The 25,954-nt window shown below is 36.3% G+C and overlaps 1 protein-coding gene across 1 annotated transcript in view; it reads right to left on the bottom strand.

Moving 5' to 3' along the window:
- Nucleotides 1-4,692: 4,692 nt before the first annotated feature.
- LOC133532172 (histidine decarboxylase) overlaps nt 4,693-25,954 on the bottom strand; it is a 48,100-nt gene continuing 26,838 nt past the window's right edge. The window contains exons 8-18 of the mRNA XM_061870723.1: nt 21,018-21,157; nt 19,667-19,756; nt 14,621-14,691; nt 13,844-13,863; nt 12,147-12,245; nt 11,724-11,802; nt 11,210-11,374; nt 9,601-9,708; nt 7,651-7,821; nt 7,058-7,195; nt 4,693-6,219 (exon numbers count right to left, since the gene is read on the bottom strand). Of these exons, the coding sequence (XP_061726707.1) occupies nt 5,636-6,219; nt 7,058-7,195; nt 7,651-7,821; nt 9,601-9,708; nt 11,210-11,374; nt 11,724-11,802; nt 12,147-12,245; nt 13,844-13,863; nt 14,621-14,691; nt 19,667-19,756; nt 21,018-21,157 (1,665 nt within the window). The 3' untranslated portion in view covers nt 4,693-5,635. The remainder of the gene's footprint in view (nt 6,220-7,057; nt 7,196-7,650; nt 7,822-9,600; nt 9,709-11,209; nt 11,375-11,723; nt 11,803-12,146; nt 12,246-13,843; nt 13,864-14,620; nt 14,692-19,666; nt 19,757-21,017; nt 21,158-25,954) is intronic.

Below are 25,954 nucleotides of genomic sequence, written 5' to 3'. Positions count from 1 at the left end.
ATAAAAATGTACATGTTATGTAAAAATATGAAACGCTCAATAATTTATGAATATAAAGTAAGTAGAAAATGTTAATAATCCTACGACTGTTATGCATTTATTAAAATAATCAAATACAACGGTTTTTTATTAGTGTACCCTTTTCTATCAATCGATGATGAAATTGATGAATGCGGGCTTCTATGTTTTTAAGGTGTCGATTTAAGTTTTTATAAGTTATCATAGTATTTCAATATTAAAAAACATGATACTTATTTTATACACCCAAATAACTATTTGTACGAAAAAGGGGCAACAGTAACAGTCTCATCTAAAAATATCAATACGGACAAAGTGAAAAACATGTACACACGACATTATTGCCCATTGTATTAAGGTAGTGTATGTACATATTTTTAGACTTCACTGTACGAGTGCAATTTAATAAAACACAAAATCATTTGCATCGAATATATTCCCCAAATCACTAAATCTACATTATAAGCTTTAAGACAATAACTTTGTGGCTATTTTTTTATAATTTTACTTATGCACTAAAAATAAAGTAAATTATCTTATTCTAATACAAGAATTAACTACATTATTGATAAAGCACAGCAGTTTGAGTTCGTGAATATACAAATTATTTTTGAGTAGGTTTATTCGGAAACCATTATGTATTAAAAAAGTCAGAATTTACTATAATTATTGCCACAACACTCCAAGCTTATTTTTTGTTACTAATTTGTTATATTAATAATGATACAAAATGAGCATAAATTAGCTTAAATAACATATATACCGGGTGCCCAGTAATTAATGAATAACATAACTACCAAAAGGCCACCTTAGGCTGGTCCATATAATGCATTTATATCTATTCTGTATTAGTATAACACATGCTATTTACATCTTTGCAAATAAAGTTATGGCCTAGATGGTGAATGAAGTTAAGTAAGGTGCTATTAAAAAGACAGAAGTCGATTATTTCGTAAACCACGAAACTTTTACTAGATCTATAAGTGCATTATTGAAACCAGCCTAATTCAATTTGTTCACTCTATATTATTTTATGTCTTTTTCCTTCTTGTCTGTTACCTTTCGTGATTTTTCTCACTTGATCGGAAGATCAGCGCTGGAAGCCACCAGCAACATGCTGAGATGAGGCCATTTCGTGGCACTTTATACTTCCTTTGTTTTTGTTATATCATGTAATTTAATGTGTCTTGTTTGTGTTTACGAATAAAAATTATTCTATTCTATTCTATTCCTCAGGTGCCCTGTTGGTGCTTTCATGGTTATCAATTAACTACTGCCTAATGGAAACCAAGTATAAACTTTTAAGCTCAATGTGAAGCAATCGATTGTCGTTTTGTGTAAAATATCCCGTAATATTATTTCTTACTACCCGTTCGCTTCAATTTGACACCGTTAGTGTCTGTCTCTTTTACAAAGAGTTTTCAATGTTTTAAAATATAACATGTAAAGTAAGGTGCTATTAAAAAGACAGAAAAGTCGATTATTTCGTAAACCACGAAACTTTTACTAGATCTATAAGTGCATTTTTGAAACCAGCCTAAGGTGCCCTGTCGGTGCTTTCATGGTTATCAATTAATAACTGCCTACTGGGAACCAAGTATGAACTTTTAAGCTCATTGTGAAGCAATCGATTGTCGTTTTGTTTAAAATATCCTGTAATATTATTTCTTACTACCCGTTTGCTTCAATTTGACACCGTTAGTGTCTGTCTCTTTTACACAGAGTTTTCAATGTTTTAAAATATAACATGTAAGTACTCAAGCCTCACGTACTTTTCCAAAATTTAAACAGTCCTATAGTTTCCAAATAACCTCACACAATGGCATATTAAATAATAGATTTTATTAATTATACGTATATATAATTTATGTATTATTAGATATTTTGAATCACAATACAGCATGAGATATATTCGAATAGTTTAACTGTGAGTATAGATAAATGTGTTTATAACTATACGGTTGAATTTTTACAAGTATACATTTATAACTACATATTTTAGTTAGGTATATAGTAGGTAATAATTTACAAGGTGATACAATTTTTTACTGTATACATTTAGATTCCGATATGTCAATTTTGAACATAATTAGTACATTATGACACAAGTGTACTATCAAAGCACACGTGTTCCATACGACGTTTTTCCACACAATTGCGAGAAAAAAAAACGTAATATATATTAATCAAAAATTAATCGGTAAACAGTAAAAATACTATAATTAAAAAAAGCGGCCAAGTGCGAGTCGGACTCGCGCATGAAGGGTTCCGTACAATTTAAGACGTATTAAAAAAAATCTTACTAGATCTTGTTCAACATTTTACCACTTTGGACTTTTGGACACACATTTTACCACTTTGGAAGTGTCTTTCGCGCAAACTATTCAGTTTAGAAAAAAATGATAATAGGAACCTAAATATCATTTTTGAAGACCTATCCATAGATACCTTACACGTATATGTTTGATGAAAAAAATTTTTTTTTAAATTTTATGACGTATTAAAAAAAACTACTCACTAGATCTCGTTCAAAACAATTTTCGGTGGAAGTTTGCATGGTAATGTATATCATATATTTTTTTTAGATTTTTCATTCTGTTATTTTAGAAGTTACAGGGGGGGGGACACACTTTTTTTCACTTTGGAAGGTTCTCTCGCGCAAACTATTCAGTTTAGAAAAAAATGATATTAGAAACATTAATATCATTTTTGAAGACCTATCCATAGATACCCCACACGTATGGGTATGATGAAAAAAAATTTTTTTTTATAATTTCATGACGTATTAAAAAAAAACTACTCACTAGATCTCGTTCAAAACAATTTTCGGTGGAAGTTTGCATGGTAATGTATATCATATATTTTTTTTAGATTTTTCATTCTGTTATTTTAGAAGTTACAGGGGGGGGGACACACTTTTTTTCACTTTGGAAGGTTCTCTCGCGCAAACTATTCAGTTTAGAAAAAAATGATATTAGAAACATTAATATCATTTTTGAAGACCTATCCATAGATACCCCACACGTATGGGTATGATGAAAAAATTTTTTTTTTTATAATTTCATGACGTATTAAAAAAAACTACTTACTAGATCTCGTTCAAACTAATTTTCGGTGGAAGTTTACATAGCAATGTATATCATATATTTTTTTTAGATTTTTCATTCTGTTATTTTAGAAGTTACGGGGGGGGGACACACATTTTACCACTTTGGAAGTGTCTCTCGCGCAAACTATTAATTTTAGAAAAAAATGATATTAGAAACCTCAATATCATTTTTGAAGACCTATCCATAGATACCCCACACGTATGGGTTTGATGAAAAAAGATTTTTTGAGTTTCAGTTCTAAGTATGGGGAACCCCCAAAATTTATTGTTTTTTTTCTATTTTTTTGTAAACATCCTAATGCGGTTCATAGAATACATCTACTTACCAAGTTTGAACAGTATAGCTCGTATAGTTTCGGAAAAAAGTGGCTGTGACAGAATCGGACAGACAGACGGACATGACGAATCTATAAGGGTTCCGTTTTTTGCCATTTGGCTACGGAACCCTAAAAAAGGTGTCAACATACAGGGGAGTTCGATAATATATTTACAGAAGTCATACTTAGAACTTTTTTTTTATCTACACATATACCTTCTATGATGCCTTAAAAATCCGTAAATAATGGCCAACATATATCCGGAAAATTGATAAGTATTAATTAGATAGATATTTATAACGTTTACGTGAAAAAATTTAAGAACATCAATTATTAAAATAAATAATAAAGCATATAAATATATTCCGATCCTTGTTATAACGGAATAGTGAAATTCCATTTTAAAACCCAAACGATTTCGTTACATATTTTTATCATTATGAATATATTACTCAAAGGTGGTTTAAGCTGTATAGGGACCGTGCGCGTTGGAGGGTCTGCCATCTTGTGGCCTGAATCGGAACCATAAACATGCACATTTACACGTCACATGTTTTCTTGTGCATAGTAGGTTCTGCCATCTTGTGGGCTACATCGGAACAAAAAACATCACATTTACGCCTCGCGCCAAAAATCTGACGGCTCATGTGCTGCCTCCTATAGTTCATGCACGCTCCCTGTATATATTGATTCACATAATAAATAAGTATAAAATATTAGTGTCAAAGCTTAGATAAGTTTTTTTTAATTAACATAATGAAATCACTGCCTAAAGCAAACAAAACTTAACAAGATAATAATATACATAAATTTATTGTGCTTTATTAACCTATGCATAAATTTCATAACAATATTTTCTACCCCGCCCATTTAACTAAGTTTATATATATACGATAATACGAAGTTATTTCGAGTATTTTTATTGCAATCAGCGAAATTGCTTTTTTTTACATTTTATATTACCTATAGATATATATGTGTTGGTAAACTTTTTTTTGTGTACACTATTCAATTCTTGCGTACAATTTTTTTTCATTTAATGCAATATCCAATGTATCCTCATAGGCACTTAACGATTAAATTTGAGTATGTATTTACTAACGCAAAATATAGTTATTATGTTTCGCGTAAGTTAATTTATGAAATTGTGCTGAATTTCAGCAAAAAAAAATGTTCCATTACTAGCTGCTATTTAGATAATTTAAATAAATGCCTACATATATGTTTATATTATTGGAGATTAATCAGGTTATGAATTTGATCTGGATGAACTTATCTTCAAGCAGAAATTCAAATATTGATACTGACAGAATACACAGTTCTTTAACAAATCCAGATCTCTAATTCATCACCTGTAATTAACAGCAGAATAAATCTACTGGAGCTCAAGTTTGAGTACATTTTCTCCTTACTAATATTTGAACGAAGTTTATTGCACTTATGAATTAGAATAACAACACTTTTTTCTAACAATTCTAGCTACGTATTGCAAGAAAAAATATATCCAATCGACAATATTATATTATCATTATTATTTTGAAGAGATTTTAGAAACGCACAACACCTATCAGCGAACATTTCTAAATTTTAAAAAAATTGAACAAATATTTCACGTCGAGTATATTTCATTCGTGTAAATTAAAGTTATATGTATGTTAAGTCAGACCAAGATAAGTTGGCAACGATTATGATAGGCCAACCTATGCAAGTGTTAAGTAAGTCATAATTTCATAGAAGTTTGACGTTTAAAATAACACTTGCACTGTCGGCGCTGTCAAAATCGCTGCCAACTTATCTTGGTCTAACTTAACATACATATAACTTTAATTTTAACATGTGTAGCTTGACTGTAAGTGTTAATTTAAGGAATAAATAAAATAAAATTTACACGGATGAAATATACTCGACGTGAGTAATTTGTTCAATTTTTTTATAATTGAGAAATGTTCGCTGATAGGTGTAACTTAAGTAGATACCAACATTTATTGACTAAATAATCTTTTTATATCATTTTTGAACACTGATTTAATATTCTATTAATTTCACTAAATATAGATTATCTAAAACTTAAATCACTTTGCAAAAGAATCGACATCTACAAATCTAATTCTTTATTTTCCGATATTTAGTTTACCTAAACATTTAAATACACCGTTTTCATTGCCGTAATTATTATTGCCACGTTACACATTTACTTAGAAATCTTACCCTTGTAATGTAGACATTTTTTACAAATAGCATCAGCTTTTTCCTTTATTGTTTGACTTGAGCTGCCTCGATCAGCTTCAGGCTTGGCATCTTCACTTCCAAATGGATCTTCACTGAATTGTTGTATTAACTTCTTAATATAACTACCAGGACCTCTAATAGTGAGCTTAGTATCACATTCATCTTTATTTTCAAGTTTATTTTCATTGTCATTCGGTCTAAATTCACTTAGCATTTGCAGACCATCTTGAAAATTTTCGAATGCCTGAGTGATTTTGTCTCCAATGTTTAATTTTTCTTCTAGGTCACTGAAGTGTACTGATTTTTGGGTATCATTTACGGGATCAGTGATTGCTTTTGAGCCTGTAGGTGTTATTATTATTTCATTGTTTTTAACATCAATTGTTATTTTAGCGTCATCAAGTTTGAGACCGGTTAAGGAGACGTCAACAGATTTGGAGCGGTATTGCCTGGCGGGGAGTTGTAGCTGATTCGATTCCGGGCTGGCCTCTTGTTTGATGGTGACAGGTGAAGGAGACAGCGAGGACCTGTCACCGGGGCTCGATCCTGGAGTTCAATTTACTTTATAGAAAAAAACGACGTCAATTGAAAAATATAGTAGAAGAAAAGACATATATTACAGTTATTTATACTTGTGTAAAAGGAATTTCTTGAAGACCAATACCCTGCAAATACCACTTGATTAATATGACCTTTGTATTCTATAAATAATAATTGAATATTAAATAAGATAACATATTTAGGTACTAATAGATCATGTTACATTATGCAAAGGTTCTTATTCAATATATTAAATAATTAAGTATATTTGGTCCTAATATGTTAGGTCCATTACTGTCAAATATAGTCAATTAAGGATTTCTATCTCAAATGTAACAGTACCAAGAAAATAAAGGTAGAATCAAAATAAATCCACTTGAAGCTCTCAAAATGCTGAATAAAATATAAATCTATAATAAGAAAAAGAAACTTACTAAATACTAACAGCTAACTAACAGTTAACTTATAAGTACTTACTTAATATTATGAGCCCACCACCAATAACTCAAAACTACTCACACATCAATCTAATTGAATCCAATGTTGTTTACTTTGGCACCTAGAATACAATGAGCAAAATAAGTAAAAAAGTAACAAAATAAAAATCAACAATAACAACAGAGCGGATGGTGATCATCATACCTTATACACATTTAATCAGAACAAAAACATAATGCAAAAAAAAACGAATTGATGCAATGGACTGCAATTACAAGAGTAAAAAGCCTGATGAGACAAATACACGACACACACAAAAATATTAAACAAGTGTCTGAAATGTCTTGAAAAAAACATGCATCAAGTCCCGTTTTCAAAGCCAACAGTGAAAGAAACCACCACCAACCGTTAGAAACATCCTCCCCCTCCTCGTGACACAGTGGTAGGGACTGTTCCACCATCATCCCCTGGACCATGTCCATGCAGGAGTCTAGAGAGAGCTTCTTCCCACACATCTTGATCGCGCGGATGCGACGACGCATCTCTGGCCATATCATCATCAATTATTGGATATCATCAACACGTTATAATTATTTTAAACGGGATACTCTTGTATTAGAAGTGGAGATGTATTGTTAGTGAGGGTTAGTAAAATAAACATCATGAAGCGTTATGTGTCCTCTGCGTGGAAAACGAGCAGAAATGATATTTGTCCAAGATTTTTCGAAAAAATCAGCCAAGTGCATGTTGGACTCGCTCATATAATATTCTTTAGATAAAGTCCGCTAACAAACCTACAGACAGGAGGACGAACGGATGGACATAAACGTAATAATAGGGATCTTATAGTTACCTTTCGGGTACAGACCCTAAAAAGACGAAAAACAAACATGATGTAAGAGAGCGATATTATTGCGTATTTGTTTTGTGCAATGGAATTCTTGCATAAAGTGGGTATGATCTTTTGCAACTGGGTGTACATTTTTAAATATCTCTTACCAGGACTATCCTTCGGCTCCATCTTAAGCTGCGCGAACGTCTGCGCACAGGATGTGAGCACCTGCTCATAATCACAGATGGCCGCGTGTGTGCCGTTCACTATCTTGGGACTCATCGGGCTGTTGGCCAGGAGCAGACTGGTGCCGAAAGTCGCGTTCAGCTCGCGGGTCTCTGCAATCAAATAAAGTCTTAGGCCCTGTCCTACAATGTCCAATTAAAGTATTGGATAGCTAATTAACAAATAAATTAACTGCCAGATAAAACTTTCTACAAAGCACTTTATCTACCAGTAATCTTATTTGAAGATTGTGAAACGCCAACGATGACTTTATTCGTCAGACAAGTGTCAAGTAGCTTATTTAGGGCTTTTCTTGGACATTGTGAAACAGGCTATTATTTTGATATTCAGTATTTTGATTCGTCAAACTGAACAGTTACTGGTGCTTCGAACCGGAGAAAAAATTGCTTTTTTTATTTCAGATCAATAAAAAAAAATGCATAAAAAAAATGGTGAAAAAGCTAAGCTATTGTTAGTAATAACTAAAATAACAGGGGGTCTAGCCAAAACATCGGACATCGACAAACGTCAAGCACAAAAAAACAGTGGCACTCCGGGAGTGCCGACAGAAGTGAAAACTTGAAAAATGACGTGTGTTGCGTGTGTGTGTGTTTGACCGAGCATCATTTAAATGAGAACACATTTACTTAAGTTACTTCAGCTGAAAAAACATCGAAATGCCGGGACGTGCCCCTAGCCAGCTGTGTTTCAAGTTGAATGTAAAAACTTCGCTACGCTTCGCTCGCTCGTTCGATTATTGTATTTTATGTTATTCGAATTATCGTATATATTGCTTACTTGTGCTGGAATAAAAAAATAATGATCACCAAATATTTCAGTTTCTATTGGCATTTTTTAACGACGATTGGCATTTGACTAAGCCGCCTGGATGGTTAATGGTCCTTCGAACCGGATAATTACTAGTCATTCCGACCGTATAGAGAATGAAATAAAGTGATTTCATTATGTACAGATACAAGAAGCAAAACAATTAACTCGTACTAAAAATAGTGCCTTCAAACCAGTGGCATGAAAAGGACTAATTATATTATTACTACAAAATAAAATGCCTGCCAAATGGTCAAGTTTCCATTGGCAAGGGTGTTGATATCGATGTCGTAATGGAGATATGTGGAAGTACCTACTTTTTAGCGACTGCATACAAGAATGGAACATCAACTTTAATAATAACCAAATTGAATTAGATGTTCAAATGAAATAGAATTTCATTATAAAATAAAAATAATAAATGTACGATAGCGAAACAGTGAATCTCAAGACACAAACTAAATTTTTTTACATTTTTAAGCACGATTACTAATCTAGCGCGCGAAATGTGATTCGACGTTTTTCTAGAAAGCGAATGAACGAATGAGGCTTCCGTACCCAAAAGGAAAGACGGGACCCTATCACTAAGACTCGGCTGTCTGTCCGTCCGTCCGTCTGTCCGTCTGTCACCAGGCTGTATCTCATGAACCGTGATAAAACTTTCACAGATGATGTATTTCTGTTGCTGCTATAACAACAAATTTTAAAAAGTACGGAACCTTCGGTGGGCGACTCCGACTCGCTCTTATCCGTTTTTTTATCCCAACAATAACTATCAAATTAACAATTAATAAACCCCTACGCTACGAGTATATGCTAATAAAATCTTATTTATGCAAAAAATGCCTAACATCATTTTTTTAAAGAGCTAATACTCATCAAACTGCTGGATCGATTTCTATCAAACATAGCTAAGAACCAGCGCAAGGAAACTCGCTTCCACGTAAAACATCACATCAAAATCGGTCCATCCGTTGGAGAGCTACAATGCCACAGACAGACATTGGCGTCAAACATACTCGTATATGTAATACCCCTAGGGGTCAAAATACGAATTAAATTACCTTTGAGAGAGATCCTAGGCTTCTTCGGCACCACGATGTTGCCATTGTCTGATCCGAAAACCTCCATCAGGATCTCCGAAGCCACTGCCTTGATCTCGTTCCAATCATCTGAAAGAGACAGTATATATACAATTAATGGTAATTTTTTTTTACTATAGTCCTTTTTTTAGATAAGGCATTTTATAACCTCAAAAGAAGTGGTACCTTTTTTCCTCTGCACTGAACTATAGTGTCGTTATTATTAAGGATGACTCATGCTAGACCGACCCGGGCCGAAGCGTCCGCCATGTCATTTTCTATGACGGCTGATCGGTGATCACGTGGTTTCCATAGAAAACGAAGCGCCGGAAACTCCGGGCCCGCCCCGGCCCGGTCTAGCGTGAAATATCATAGAAACCCTAGCATTTCGAAAGAAGTTAATCATCACTACTTTTGAGGTTAGAAAAATTCTAACCTAAAAAAACCCGGGGTACAGTAGTCCTTTTACCTACAGACTATAGTTTATTCTTCCCGATAACTGTTAAGCCGCTTGTCCTCCTTTACATTACATTGAGATCAACGATACATTTTTAACCTTTGACTTCCATTTTCTAGCTCCCATTGCAAGAAAGTCGAACCAAACCATATCGTTTAATTACATATAATCGGCCTACCATTTGCAGCATTTGATTGATCGAGTGAATTCTTTGCAGCTACTTACAATTAGTCGGCAATGTGTTGAAAATGCGATTCGACCGATTTGATCAGACCAGAAATTGGCATGCACCTCCAATTTCAGATTTATGCTGATATTTGAGCCCTCTCCAGTTAAAAAATGCCCCCAAACGCAAATTTACTGGCTGGCTTCACAAATTCAGATTAGTGAAAAATGGGGACCATCTGGACCAGCCTTATATCCCGATTAGTGATCCTTTTGGTCCTTTTGGTTTGTGTGTGTATTTTAGTATACGGTCTCGCAGTTGTCCATGCATTCAAGACGGTAGTCGTGTTTAGATCAGTTTGAGATCTTGCACTTAGACTCAGAAACAGTTCTTACCAAGTATGCCCTGGTTGGTGGTCTGCTTTGACGTTACGGTGAAGCAAATGACGTAGATGCCCTTGTAGCAGGCTGGCACGGCGTGGATGTAGCCCTCTCCCTCTCTCTCTTACTAAGGAAATCATGATTGGTGGTCCTCTGTGACGTCACGGTGAACCGGATGACGTAGGTGCCCTTGAAGCAGGCGGGCACGGCGTGGATGTAGCACTCTCTCTCTCCATCTCTTACCAAGGATGTCCTGATTGGTGATCCTCTGTGACGTCACGGTGAAGTGGAAGACATAGGTGCCCTTGAAGCAGGCGGGCACGGAGTGGATGTAGCACTCTCTCTTTCCATCTCTTACCAAGGATGTCCTGATTGGTGGTCCTCTGTGACGTCACGGTGAAGCGGATGACGTAGGTGCCCTTGAAGCAGGCGGGCACGGCGTGGATGTAGCACTCTCTCTCTCCATCTCTTACCAAGGATGTCCTGATTGGTGGTCCTCTGTGACGTCACGGTGAAGCGGATGACGTAGGTGCCCTTGAAGCAGGCGGGCACGGCGTGGATGTAGCACTCTCTCTCTCCATCTCTTACCAAGGATGTCCTGATTGGTGGTCCTCTGTGACGTCACGGTGAAGCGGATGACGTAGGTGCCCTTGAAACAGGCGGGCACGGCGTGGATGTAGCCGCGGGCGTTCAGACGTTTGAGGAGACGCTCTGTGAGAGCGTTGTCGCCCTTCATACGGAAAGCCACCATGCCTACAAATATAAACTTATTAGAAAGATAAAATGCTTTTCTCAAACATGCGTGCAAATATCGTCATTACGTTAATAATAATAGCCTACGAAACACCATGTCAGCAATAAATATTCGTACAACATTGCCGTCGTAACTATGCATTCGTATTTCGTATTCGTACATTGCACTTTACTTCAAACTCGGCCAGCCTTCTATATCACAGTCGGCCGTCAATCCCCCTGTTTCCCGGTCTATTATTATTCATCACTTATAAAAAATATTATCAAAATGTTCACAGCTTCCATTACCTAGGTACAGTTTTCTGATGTGGTTCTAGTGCTATGACTACGTACCCAAATGATATCTTACCTAGATTCCTCGGTTGCGGGATTTCGAATCGCTGGTCAGCCAATACCAACGCCTCAAACTTCTGCGCCAAGCGAACGCTCTGAAACGAAATCCAAATCCATTAACTATTAAATATCAGTCCACTAAACACCCACTCTACCAAATTCCTTGTACTTAATCGAAAAACCTGAAAAAAATTCTTTAAAAATTGACTCCGTAAGGACTTGATCATGACATGATCGATTTACTAACTTAGTTACCAGTCAAGAAACCAAAAAAAATTCAAAGTTCTACTCTTGCATTATGATCTCTCAGAGGTGTTTGACATTGCATATTTTATTTTTGTTCGACGTTTGACGTTAGGTAGGTACTTAATTTGTTTGAGTATGATGACAAACTAGATTATCTCCAATAAAATAGGTAACAAATTATCAAGTAACTTACCTCCCTAATATGCTTCTGAAGACCGGTGATGCCATAGTTCCTCAGTACGAACCACAGCTTCAAGGCCCTGAAGCGACGACTCAGAGGAATTTGCCAATGCTGAAAAAAATGCAATAAAATCAGGCAAACTCCCACCAGACCACCGGACACTTCAAAAATTTCTAATCGATTGCACTAACACCAAACTGTCTATCACCGTTACGAAATTTTATTTTATGAATGTTCTATTTTGGAGTACTTCCCAAGCAAATTTCAAGATATATTTTAAGCGATTGTGTGAGAAATTAAATTTAAGATCAGGTAACTTCTGACTTACGTAACATGACTTTATGACATAACGAACAAAAGTAACACCTCCACCAGAAAACCAGATTTTTTTTTAATTTATAAAATTATTTGTTTGTTTAGAGAAATATCGGAGTAGGCATTCAATATAATTATAAGTAACAGGGAATCAAAAAAGGACCAGCAACGATTTAGTTATTATTTTGTATATTATTTATTACGCATATTCTAATGAATGTATGAGCTCCACCACCATGTTAATATCACCTCCACCAATATCAAGAATTCGTACTAAATATTCCTTCTCATCTGGGTTCTTCAACTGTATCTTCTTGCCACACCCAGGAGACATCTTATCGTAACCAAGTAGACACTCTTCACCATCATGACCCATTCATCATACTAATGGGCTACCCGCCACCTGCTACCAGAACCCTAATATTCTGATCTGTTTTTTTTATAACCCGATGGTGGCAAACAACCATACGGCCCGCCTGATGGTAAGCAGTCACCGCAGCCTATGGACACCTGCCACTCCAGAGGTGTTACATGCGCGTGTTACAAAATGCTAGTTCTTCAAAATATGATTGATTCAAATCAAAATAAGCGACATTTGAATTTCTAAAAAAATATCGATATTCAGATCGTCATTTCCGTTGTGGCTAAATTAGCAAACATTCCACTAACAGCGAAATTCTTACACATAGAACAATTTGAAGTCATTAAAGAAAGATTTGGAAAATAATGTACAGAAACAAATTTATGTACAAAAGTGTTAAATTTAGTTAGTTAATCAATTAACAGCATTTTTGTAAGTACTTTGTGTCCACCACCAAAATTATTAAATCCACCACCAATGTCAATAATTCGTACTAAATATTCCTTCTTGTCCGGATTCTCCAGCTGAATCTTCTCGCCGCACCCAGGAGACATCTTATCATAACCATGTAGACCTTCTTCATCATCGTAAAGATCGTGATTTGAATCACCGCTGTTGAATCCATCATCAGCAATATCTTCATTGTTCAAACCATCTTCATTCGTTTTTGTCAGTTCATCATTCGTGATGATTTCATCATTTATTTTAACCTCTTTGGTGCGTAACATTCGTTTTACGTTTGACACTTGAGAGCCTACCTATAATTTGAATAGTGACATAAATATACGTGGGACTTAGTCAATTTGTGTAATAATGTCCTATAATATTTATTTATTTATTTATTTATATATTTATATAATTATAGCGCATGGATTTTTAATTTTTTTTTAATTAGTGCACTTTTTTTATAATGTTTTGTTCTTTGTTAATTAAATTTGATAGTTATCCGTGTAATTTAAACACAAAATAGTATTAACGTTACAAAAAAAAGTAACACTTTGTATAAACACTTTTCTAAGTGTGATCTACTTACCATATAATCGATAGCTTTTCCTGAAACAGAAATACTATTTTACTAAAAATGTACATTAACCATCCAGCAATATCATCATAAAGTTTAATTTAATAAGAATCATCCTTTACCTAATTTGAACAAAGAAGAGTAAATATTAAATAAGGAAGTTAAATAAACTTCAATATTGTTTTTCCTCATCTGAATTTTTCATTATTTCGTAAATATATAGATGATGATAGATGTTAGAATTTTTGGTCCCTTATTAAGGATTACCACTGTCCCACTGACTACCAGTTCGCTGGACGATATCGGCCTATCGGTTATTCGCAAAATTCAAAATTTCGAAACTGAAATGGTGCCTTTCACCCCATTTCACCCCTCTTGTTTTCGTTTTGAATATATACACGTGCATTTAAAAAAACACGGCTAAGTAGTAAACTTCAGTGGTATTTCTTGAGGGTACTTTCAATTAACAATGTAGGTAAAAATATCGTTATTTATAGAATGGGTATTTATTCAGAATTAATTAATCAGAATGTGAATTGTACAACAAATTGATTTAAACCAAAATTTGAATTGCTTATAGTAAAAAAAGAAAAAAGTCATTAAAAATTATTACTCTATAGCAGAAACGTATCATTTTCTGCACACTTTTTAGAACAAGGAACCACTTTCAAAGCATGACTAATAAAATATATGGGAGGATTTTTTTTTATTTGGACTTTTGTCAGAATATATCTCATATTTTTATATGGCAACGTTATCGTCAGCTACGAATGAATAAATATGTTTTACCTGAATTCTCGTGCCTCAGGTAAATCGGGTTGACGTTGAAGGTCCTGTGCAGAGCAGTACTGTCCCGGACCCTAACAATAAAAAAATACCATTACCACGCCATTACTGTTTTATAAGGTATCAATAAAAACCGAGTTCAACTTATTTTCTAATTTTTACCCCGTTTGTTAAGCGTGGTGGGGCAAACCAGGTGGTTAATTAATTTTTTTTTTCATTATATTAAAATTGAAATTTAACATAATAGTTACCACCATCATGTCCCTGTTTACTATAGGTAGCGAGCATAAACAGTAGGGGGCAGCACAGGAGACGTCAGATTTTAGGCGCGAGGTGTAAATGTGAAGTTTATGCTTTCAAATGTAGTTAGTTATTTAGTTATGCTGGTTCCGCAAATCGACAACCATTGAGCCTATTTTGCGTGAAAACAAGGTAGCATTACTCTAGCCACCCCAGCTCCTCCACGAAGCCTAGCAGTGTCTTCAGGTTGCTAACTGCCTCCTTTAGTGTGCACGGAGTCCCTAGGTATTTGCTCCTGTATACTTCTACCTGTTTACAGTCTAAGATAATGTTTCCCTGTTTCCTCTTCTTCCATGCATGCTCTGCTTTCAATGTAGATGGCAGACCTACTATGCACAAGAAAACGTACGAGAACGGTAGATGGCAGCACTTATGGCGTGAAGTATCAATGTACATGTTTATGTTTCCCATTCAGGCCACAAGATGGCAGACCCTCCAACGCGCGCGGTCCTCATTCATCATTTGATTGCCAAAAACGTCAACTGACGCGCACAGCTACAGCCCAAATATAAAACAATATAAGTCAAGGAAGAGTGATGACTAGATACATCAGTTTTTTTACCAAAACGAGAGTTATAACGAAGTCGAGTAGCGGAATCTATCAGTACTGCTAGTTGACAATAATAAATAAATAAATAAATATTATAGGACATTATTACACAAATTGACTAAGTCCCACAGTAAGCCCAATAAGGCTTGTGTTGAGGGTACTTAGACAACGATATACATAATATATAAATATTTATAAATACTTAAATACATAGAAAACACCCATGACTCAGGAATAAATATCCATGCTCATCACACGAATAAATGCCCTTACCAGGATTTGAACCCGGGACCATCAGCTTCGTAGGCAGGGTCACTAGTCACTACCCACTAGGCCAAATCGGTCGTCAACAATAGATGTCACGACGAACCAACACTCTAATTTCGTTGGCAAATGCCTCCGTTGGCGATCTGAATGTTGATTTCCTTTCCGACAAAAACGAAAAAATGAAAGTGAATGATATATTGGCTAGTTATAGATGCGCGAACATAGTTGGGTTTCCGACCCGTGTGTGCGCGGAGAGTTCCACCTCCATCGACTGCGGCATAGTAAACAACACCTGTGACGTCACCGCTTCACCTATAGATACACCTATAAGTGACCATAACGCACAGCTATTTACGCTAACGGTGGAGCATCTGTACCGCGAGGAAACCAATATCTTTCTAGAACGTAGGCTAATTAATGATGAATCAATTTATTTATTTTACTGTGACATTGAGAATTATGATTGGAATTTTATATTAGATACTAATATTGACATTAATAATAAGTTTAGCAAATTAATGCGTGTATTGACATATTATATTGATATTCATTTCCCCATGAAACGTATACGAATAAAAAATAAACCAAATCTTCCATGGATGACTGATGATATCTTAAAATATATTCAATATTTAAATGACCTTTCTCACTTTCGACAACAATATCCGGATGACATTAGTATATCAACAAGTATCCAGTACTACTCAGACCTGATTAAACGTAAAGTTTTAATAGCCAGGCAAGACTACACCACAAAAAGGTTGAAGGACAGCCGTAATCCCACAAAGGAAATCTGGAAAATAATTAAGGATGAAACCTCACCATCACAGGAGAGAAAGGACATCACTTTAAAAAAAAGTAACTCAATTCCTGTTCCTACTATAGACGTCCCTGACCACCTTAACTGTCATTTTTTGAGTGTCGCGTCCAACTACAACATAGGAGTAAATGAACAACTCGCGATGCATTCTATGAATGACTACCTACGGACCGCTGATGTTCACACCTTTGAGATACCCCTTGTCACACGTGCTGATCTCGATCGCACCCTCAAAACAATGTTAAAAAGTCGCAACACACTTGACATATATGATATATCAGTCAACGTTCTACTATCGATTTGGCCATTACTTTCGGATACTTTGGTTGCCCTCATCAACGAGATGTTTAAGGAAGGTGTTTACCCCGACATACTCAAGAGCACCCGAGTGTGCCCCGTCTACAAAAGTAAGGGTGATAAAACATCCGTTGACAACTATAGGCCGATCTCAATTGTACCCACCATATCAAAAAAAATCGAGTCCTTCCTATCCCAACAATTAATGAAACATTTTGAAAATGACTTACTGACTGACAGACAATTTGCTTACCGTAAGAACATGTCAACTACTTCTGCAGCGTATAACATGATCGATAGCATCACTACCGCTATTGATGACAGGCACAAAGTAGCTGGCATTTTTTGTGACCTGTCCAAAGCATTCGATGTCATAAACCACGACCTACTTATTAAAAAGCTCTCATGTTATGGGCTGCAAGGTAATCTACTGAAATCTTTTTTAAAAAACCGAACACAGACAGTAGAAGTGATGGCGGGAGGAAAAAGAATGCGATCAGAGACTGGCAACGTGACGGTAGGAATTCCGCAAGGTTCGGCTCTGGGAAATACCCTATTTCTCGCATTCATAAATGACCTGCCAACTGCTATTAAAGACGGCCAAATCATTTTGTTTGCCGATGACACAACAGTGGTTGTCAGTGCTCCAACATATGAACAGCTTAATTGCAAGGTCAATACTGTATGCGACCAGCTTAACAAATGGTTTTCGGCTAACGGATTGATTCTGAATGTCAACAAATCAAACGTCATGCTATACTCGGGTAGGCGCGTCCCTAACGCGAACATTCAGTGTCCTATCCCCACAAACGATACGTGCAGGTTTCTAGGATTTACAACGGATCCCACCTTAAGCTGGAAGGAACACATAAACACACTGTGTGATAGGCTGGGTGGTGCGATCTTTGCACTGCGCAAAGTGAAGCCATTGGTTTCAAGTGCTGCGTTAAGGCAGGCGTACTACGCATACTTCCACTCGCTTATGGTCTACGGCGTGATCTTGTGGGGTAACTCGACCGACGCCAACAGGGTGTTGCTTATGCAAAAAAGGGCGCTGAGGACTATACTCGGTCTACAGCAGAGGCAGTCCTGTAAAGCGTTATTTGCTGAGCATCAGATTATGACCCACTATTCGGAGTACATTTTTGAGGTCATCATGTTCACGCGTAAACACCTGTCTCAATTTAAGCGAGTGGAGGTCGTGGGCAAATGCCTCCGGAGCACGGGAAAACTTCGGACAGTTCCGCGTCGCACAGTATTGCATGCAAAAAACCCGCGAGTAATAGGTCCGACTTTCTACGAGCACCTGCCTAATCAAATAAAAAATGAGACATGTGATGCAACATTCAGGCGCAAACTAAGATTTTTTTTACTAAAGAAATCCCTCTACTCAGTTAAGGAATATCTTTCAAAATAAACTGAATCTGACCAACTACATGTAGATTGTAATTTCTAATATGTATATTGTTATTGTTATTCATTTTAAAGTTTTTATTTTCAGTTGACATTCTTTTTTATTTTCTACTTGACATTGTTTGAATATCATATGTAACTTATCATTGATAGGTACTCTGTAGTATCATGGTACAATTTCAGTTTTTTTCTTTATTCCTATTGATTATTTTTGACATTTTGATATGGCAAATATTATATGATAGATTTATATACCATTGTATATAACTACCTCTACCTCTATAACATTATATTGTATTGTAATAATATTAAATTTCACATGTATCCGACGATCACTATACGATAAGTAATTGCTTATGTATCCTTTTACATTAACTTTGAACATTGTATTGAGAGATAAATAAACTAAACTAAACTAATGCCTAACAATTTTCAGCTAATATTATAACCGAGTTAACCGGAACTCTATTTTCAACTCCTTCTGCTTTTAATTTTAGTTGTTGTTTTGGCAATACATTTTTCGTCAGTCGCGACACTCGTGACATCTGGTGTCTAGTAGCGGTACTGATAAAACCACTACTTGACGTTAGATGTCGAATACGAAATTACTCACAAAAATTCAAAATTCAAAAATTTATTCTGCAAGTAGTCCTCAAGGGCTCTTTTACAAGTCAATACAACATTTATAGTAACATCATATAGTGACATGAAAAATACACAACAACATTTATAAATACAACAGCCAATACCTGGGTAAACATTACATTATAATAATCTTAAAATAAATAATTACTACAATACAATAGAGATGTATAGTCTCTATGGTTAATAACACATTAAATCTGGAGATGTACAAGGTCCCCAATGTCAGAGTACTAATAAGATTTGGAAGTGTAAAGTCTCTCCAAGTGTCAAAATAAAAAATTATACTGAATAAATAAATCGCGTCTGCTCTGGACTGTTAAGCAAGCAGTCTCATAAACTAATGCTACAGAATACATAACTAGTATGTACCAAGTCAAGTATATTATACAATATGACAGAGACGTATAGTCTCCACGGTTAATACATTAAGTTTGGAGATGTATAAGGTCCCCACAGTCTGAGAAAAATAATAATACACAACGTTTTGGTAAGAAAACTGATGTATAGAGTTACCCACTCTTTATTTACTTATATTTCTCTGTGAGCTCATTCCAACTTCGTGCATTCCAGCAAGGTTTGATGACGTCCCGCACACATTAGTGGCGTTTAAAGGGTTTAACCTTTTGAACGCCACGCCTTTCGTACGCGGTGCGAAATCGTGAACCTTGTCGGTACGCATCAAGGTTGATATTGGGCTGTAGCCGCGCGCGTCATATGACGTCTTTGGCGGTCAAAAGGTTAATACAAAAATACAAACCACATGGCAGTGCAGTCGAAGTTCACCATCAGCCACTTGGAAGGGTTGAAAGCGAAGGAGTCCGCCATCTCTATCCCGTTCATCCAGTGTCTGTAATTATCAAATTTAAGATGAATAAAGATGAATAAATATTATAAGGATATTGCAGTAAGCTAAATAAGGCTTGTGTTGTAGAGACTTGAATATATAGAAAACGCCCATTACTCAGGAACAAATATCCATGCTCATCACACAAATAAATGCCCTTACCAGGATTTGAGCCCGGGACCATTGGCTTCATAGGCAGGACCACTTCCCACTAGGCCATACAGGTCGTCCAATTAGTGATTTAATAATCAAATTGGAATGAAACTTGTTTATTTACAAAAATTTTGATATATACCGGGTGTCTCCTGTAAAAAGCGCTGGTGGCCTAGCGGTAAGAGCGTGCGACTTCTAATTCGAAGGTCGCGGGTTCAAACCCCGGCTCGTGCCAATGAGGTTTTCGGAACTTATGTACGAAATATCATTTCGGTGAAGGAAAACATCGTGAGGTTTCGGACTAATCCCAACAAGGCCTAGTTTTACCCTTTGCATTGGAAGGTCAGATGGCAGAACGCCAAATCTTGGGATTTGTTATCAAAGCGGACCCCAGGCTCCCATGAGCCGTGGCAATATGCCGGGACAACGCTAGCAAGAAGAAGACCGGGTGTCTCCTGTAATACGAGCAAATAATTAAAACTAAGACTATACTTCTCAAACGATGGTAAAATCACTTTGGAGTGAAAGCCAGAAAACTCGAATCGGGGATCTGGCAGACCCCGCCGGCGATGGCGGAAAGAACCGGAATCCTTCTTAAAGGAGCCAGACACAGCACTGGATATAGATCAATGGATTTATCGGGAGAGGCCTTTGCCCAGCAGTGCGACACGACAGACTCCAAATAATAATAAAAATGCGCGAGTGTCGTGGAACGAGGTAAGTTAAATAATACTTATTTTATTTTCATGTTAATGCTCATGTTCTTCGTATCTGTGTCCGTTTCCGTTTCCGAGTCCGTGTCCGTCATCCGCCATCATATGGGATGTGACGGTAAAATCTTAGTGTAAGGCAAGGCCTGAGTGGAAGCTCGAGTTGGGCGTGCAGCTCGGCGAGACGTGCGGCGTACATGTTAAACAAATGCTAACGTATAGGAGCGGCCGCAGTGCACGCTGCTCACATCACTTGTGAGCCCGACGCCACGCTACACGCCCCGCCGAACGCTCCGCTTGGAGCGTCCACTCAGGCCTTGCACTTGCACTTTTTTTCGCCTAGCCCCGCCAAGTCCGTACCGTCCGATGAGGAACTTCGCTCTAATAATAATGCATTATACCTGTATTCTGGACAGACGAAAGCGCTGCCCGCATATGCGGCGTCTACGTGAAGCCATGCGCCGTGCTTGTCACATACTGCGCCTATTTCACGCAAATTGTCGAAGGCTACGGAACCCGTCGTGCCGAGGGTTGCACACACCTGGAGTGACAAAGAGAAAATATGTTAACGGATAATCATATCTGGGAGACTGAGCTTTGCTTGGGAAACATATAAAAACTCAATAATGCGCATTTTCCCAGATTTTTAGCCCCCAGAAACCCTATAGGAAGCGTGCATGAACTGTAGGATGCAGCACATGAGCCATTAGATTTTTGGCGTGAGGCGTAAATGTGATGTTTTTTGTTCCGATGTAGCCCACAAGATGGCAGAACCTACTATGCACAAGAAAACACGTGATGTATAAATGTACATGTTTTGGTTCCGATTCAGGCCACAAGATGGCAGACCCTCCAACGCGCACGGTCCCTATAATATAGCAAATTTCATCGAAATCGTTAGACCCGTTTCCGAGACCCCCAAAATATATAAAAATACAAGAATTGCTTGTTTAAAGGTATAAATAAGGTTAAATAGAAACCGACAAAACAATAGTAGATTGTTAACCAAGGGGCAAACAGCACCCATTTCTGAGGAGATATTTTGGTGCTCGAACAGAGTAAAACATGTCGTGTTATAGCTCAAAGCAAATTGTATAACCATCTATAGAGTACTCGTAACGAGCAGCAATTTTTTAAGGTTCTACCTGGCGATAAATAGTTATTTGGTTTACAAGGGGGCAAAGTTGTTATTTAACCGCTCGTGCTAATATTGATACCCGAGCAAGCGAAAGATTCCAAAATTTAACCACGAGCGTAGCGAGTGGTTCGGGAAATGGAATCTTGAGCGTTGCGAGGGTATTAAGGCACGACGGTTAAACTAACTTTGCCTCCGAGTGAAACACAAAAATTTTCACCACACCAACGCGAGGAAAATACTAATGAAATACCAAACAAATCAAACCAAATCAAATCCAAATGAACGTAATATAAAATGTAACATTCAAAATCATTATTTAAAAATATATTCCACCAGCTAACATAAGGAAACAACTCAAAATTTGCATCTGGTTATTTTGCCCCACATGTGGATAAAATGCAACTTTCTCATTAGTTTTTGAACAATCAAGAGGACCTTTACCAGATGGTGTGGTGAAAAAGTCTTTTATAGCTCCTTGTATCGCAAACGATACTTAAGTCCCGCCTTTATGTACAAAAAAAATGGAACTAGGTACTCAAATCTATAAAAATAGGTATGTATGTATAATAATCTCAGAAACATGCTAAATTAATGAATAGGGTATGGAAGGTAAGGAATACAATCTCGATAGACAGTTGCAAAAGTGTCCAGCTGTCAGCTATAAATAATAGTTCCAAATCTCTCCAGAGTAGCGCTAGAGTAGCTAAGAACCTAGGCGTTATTAACGGAGTGAAGTGCGCTGTCTATGAATTGATTTTTTTCTTCAAATATTCTAGGTATTGTACGGACACTTTTTGGTACATTGGAGATTGTATTCCTTACCTTCACCTTCCATTTTATAGGGTATTTCACTACTAGTCAAATCAGTTTCTTATTTCGAACTGTCAAAATGATTTTCCACTATGGAATTTATATGAAACTATGGAAGATAGAGTCAAGGAACAGAATCTCCTTAGGCAAAACTGTTGTAAAAGTGTCCAGCTGTCAGCTATAAATAATAGTTCAAAATCTCTCCAGAGTAGCGCTAGAGTAGCTAAGAACCTAGGCGTTATTGACGGAGTGAAGTGTGCTGTCTATGATTAGATTTTTTTCACAAGTATTCTAGGTATTGTAGCGCCACCTATTTATGGTTTTTTGTCGGACACTTTTTGGTATATGGAGATTCTGTTCCTTGCCTCTACCTTCCATAATATGAAACACTAGTAAATGACGTCACGGTCAAGTTATCTACTCTTTATAGTTCTATGCGAGTTATAAAATAGAAATAGTCTAAAAATAGCTGCTGTCTACGTTTATCTATTAATATTGTAGTGCTTTATTTCGTGCATGGTGTGACATAATTTATTTTTCACCTCAGCAGCTCGAACAAGCTTACTTCTGTCTATCCGGGGAGTGAGACAAGCTTTCGTTATAATGATGATGCTTTTCATTCATGAATGTCAATTAATGTGGTTAACTTTAATAATAATAATAATAGCCTCCAATGCCTGCTGAAACCGGTTTATGGGTATCTATTTATGTATACATGAATGGGTTCCAGCAGGCGTTCTACATGACATCAAAGCTCTCCAAACGGCCTCTACGTGTTGGATCTATATCCCCACGCACGCCTCATAAATGACCGGGCTTAAAAACCCGAGAGTTTGTAACGGAGATACAAATAATAATAATAAAGACGTTTATTCAAAAAGTTTAAACATAGGTACATAATAAAATTACACAATAATGCTTACAAACTAATTGAAAGGGAAAGTGGCTTTACTTGATGTTGAATTTTTTTAACCTTATAATACGTTCTCACTACTGAGGTGCAAAGTTGTATGTGTCGCACGAGAGCAAAGTTATTCATATATCAACACTCGCAAGAAAAACCAACTTCCCTCTCTTGTTGCACAAATAACTATTAAATACAGTCAAATACACTATTGTATTATGTATTAACAACGTACTTAAAACACTGTCAGAAGGTTAAACGCGTCTAAAAGTTAATGAAACATTACCGTACCTCGCAACTAACTAACTTATTGATAATACAGTTACGCGTTTAACTAGCGACGTGCGACATGAGATAATATGGGATGACGGAACTAAACTAAACATATAGGAAGACATAGGATTTAACAGCTAAAGCTTAATTATTGAGTATTAAAAAATCTATGGTTAATATATTATAATCGTTCCTCGCCATAGATATAAGCTGTCGCAGTAGCCTCACACACACAGCCACATCTTTATGTACGATTAACAATGAGTAATCAGACGCTGTGGCCATGTCGATAAAGACATATCGATAAAATAAATTTCAATGTTACTTGAAAGGTTTTAAACTACCTAAAACGAACAGATAACTATTATAACACATCTTTATATATTCTTATCAACCAGTATGATTTTGTGAGTGATTATTACAATAATCAACGGCGGAAATCCATGGTACACACTATGTCCACAATATGTTCTCCGCAATAATAATAAATAAATTCATTTATTTCGACCAACTTAGGATCATATTACATTTAACTTATTATATTTAAACGTAAGATTAAAATTTAACTTAAACTAAATTAAATTAAATTAAGTCAAATATACTCATATTTTAACCTATTTTGGAGAGGCTTGGACACCAGTACGTGAATCATATGACAGTGATTCAGGCACTGGCAGTCAAATCTCTCCGCAAACGCTCTCAAGATGCCGTTGGAACTAGCCCGCACCCTGCGCACCAGGGATGTGCAGCGTTTCCTCATTGTAGTGTAGAAACAGTCTACCCTGGCCTCCGCGAACATCCCCGACACACTACAAAACCGAGGTAGTCCCATCAGCACCCTGAAAGCGTTGTTATACTGTATACGAAGAGCGTTGTACTGTTTTTGCGTATAGCACGCCCACAGACTAGAAGTGTAAAAGGTTGTACAGAATGCTCTAAAAAGAGTCTTTTTCACCTCAATTGAGCAACTAACAAATCTGCGGGCCACCATATTCGCTCTAACACACAACGCTCTCCGTTCCCTTTCAATGTCAGCATCGTCTTTCAAGTCAGAGGTTGAGGCAATGATTGAGTTATTTTATAATCCCATAAAATATTCATTAATTAATTTTTAGTGAAGATATCGTAGCTTCAATTAATCGCTATTCTGTTCCGCTGTGTAGAGATTATAGATATATAACATGATTAAAAAAGCGGCCAAGTGCGAGTCGGACTCGCGCATGAAGGGTTCCGTACAATTTAAGACGTATTAAAAAAAAATCTTCTTACTAGACCTTGTTCAACATTTTACCACTTTGGACACACATTTTACCACTTTGGAAGTGTCTCTCGCGCAAACTATTCAGTTTAGAAAAAAATGATATTAGGAACCTAAATATCATTTTTGAAGACCTATCCATAGATACCCCACACGTATATGTTTGATGAAAAAAAAAATTTAAAATTTTATGACGTATTAAAAAAAAACTACTCACTAGATCTCGTTCAAACCAATTTTCGGTGGAAGTTTGCATGATAATGTATATCATATATTTTTTTTAGATTTTTCATTCTGTTATTTTAGAAGTTACAGGGGGGGGGACACATTTTACCACTTTGGAAATGTCTCTCGCGCAAAATATTCATTTTAGAAAAAAATGATATTAGAAACCTCAATATCATTTTTGAAGACCTATCCATAGATACCCCACACGTATGGGTTTGATGAAAAAAGATTTTTTGAGTTTCAGTTCTAAGTATGGGGAACCCCCAAAATTTATTGTTTTTTTTTTTTTCTATTTTTGTGTGAAAATCTTAATGCGGTTCATAGAATACATCCACTTACCAAGTTTGAACAGTACAGCTCTTATAGTTTCGGAAAAAAGTGGCTGTGACAGAATCGGACAGACAGACGGACATGACGAATCTATAAGGGTTCCGTTTTTTGCCATTTGGCTACGGAACCGTAAAAACGACAAGTCCACATCCTTAAAACACGCTAAAACCCAAACATATACATTTTTAGGGATATCCCTCTTCGCCTTTGTACTAAACATTGTAAAAAACTATATTTACTTATTGATTATTAATAATAAGCGTCTTTATCTTAATAGTTTAGAGTGATCTTCAGAGATACTCGGAAGGCAAATTAATAATCCACTGCAGAATGTTTGGTGCAACGTATAAACTTTCAGCGAAATAGGTACTTATATCAAACTGTAGTAGAATTTTTC

The sequence above is a fragment of the Cydia pomonella genome, chromosome 26 (genome assembly GCF_033807575.1).
Source record: "Cydia pomonella isolate Wapato2018A chromosome 26, ilCydPomo1, whole genome shotgun sequence".
In the NCBI taxonomy this organism is placed as follows: domain Eukaryota; kingdom Metazoa; phylum Arthropoda; class Insecta; order Lepidoptera; family Tortricidae; genus Cydia; species Cydia pomonella.
Note: the sequence above shows the minus strand (reverse complement) of the source record. Positions and strands in the feature narration are given on the sequence as shown.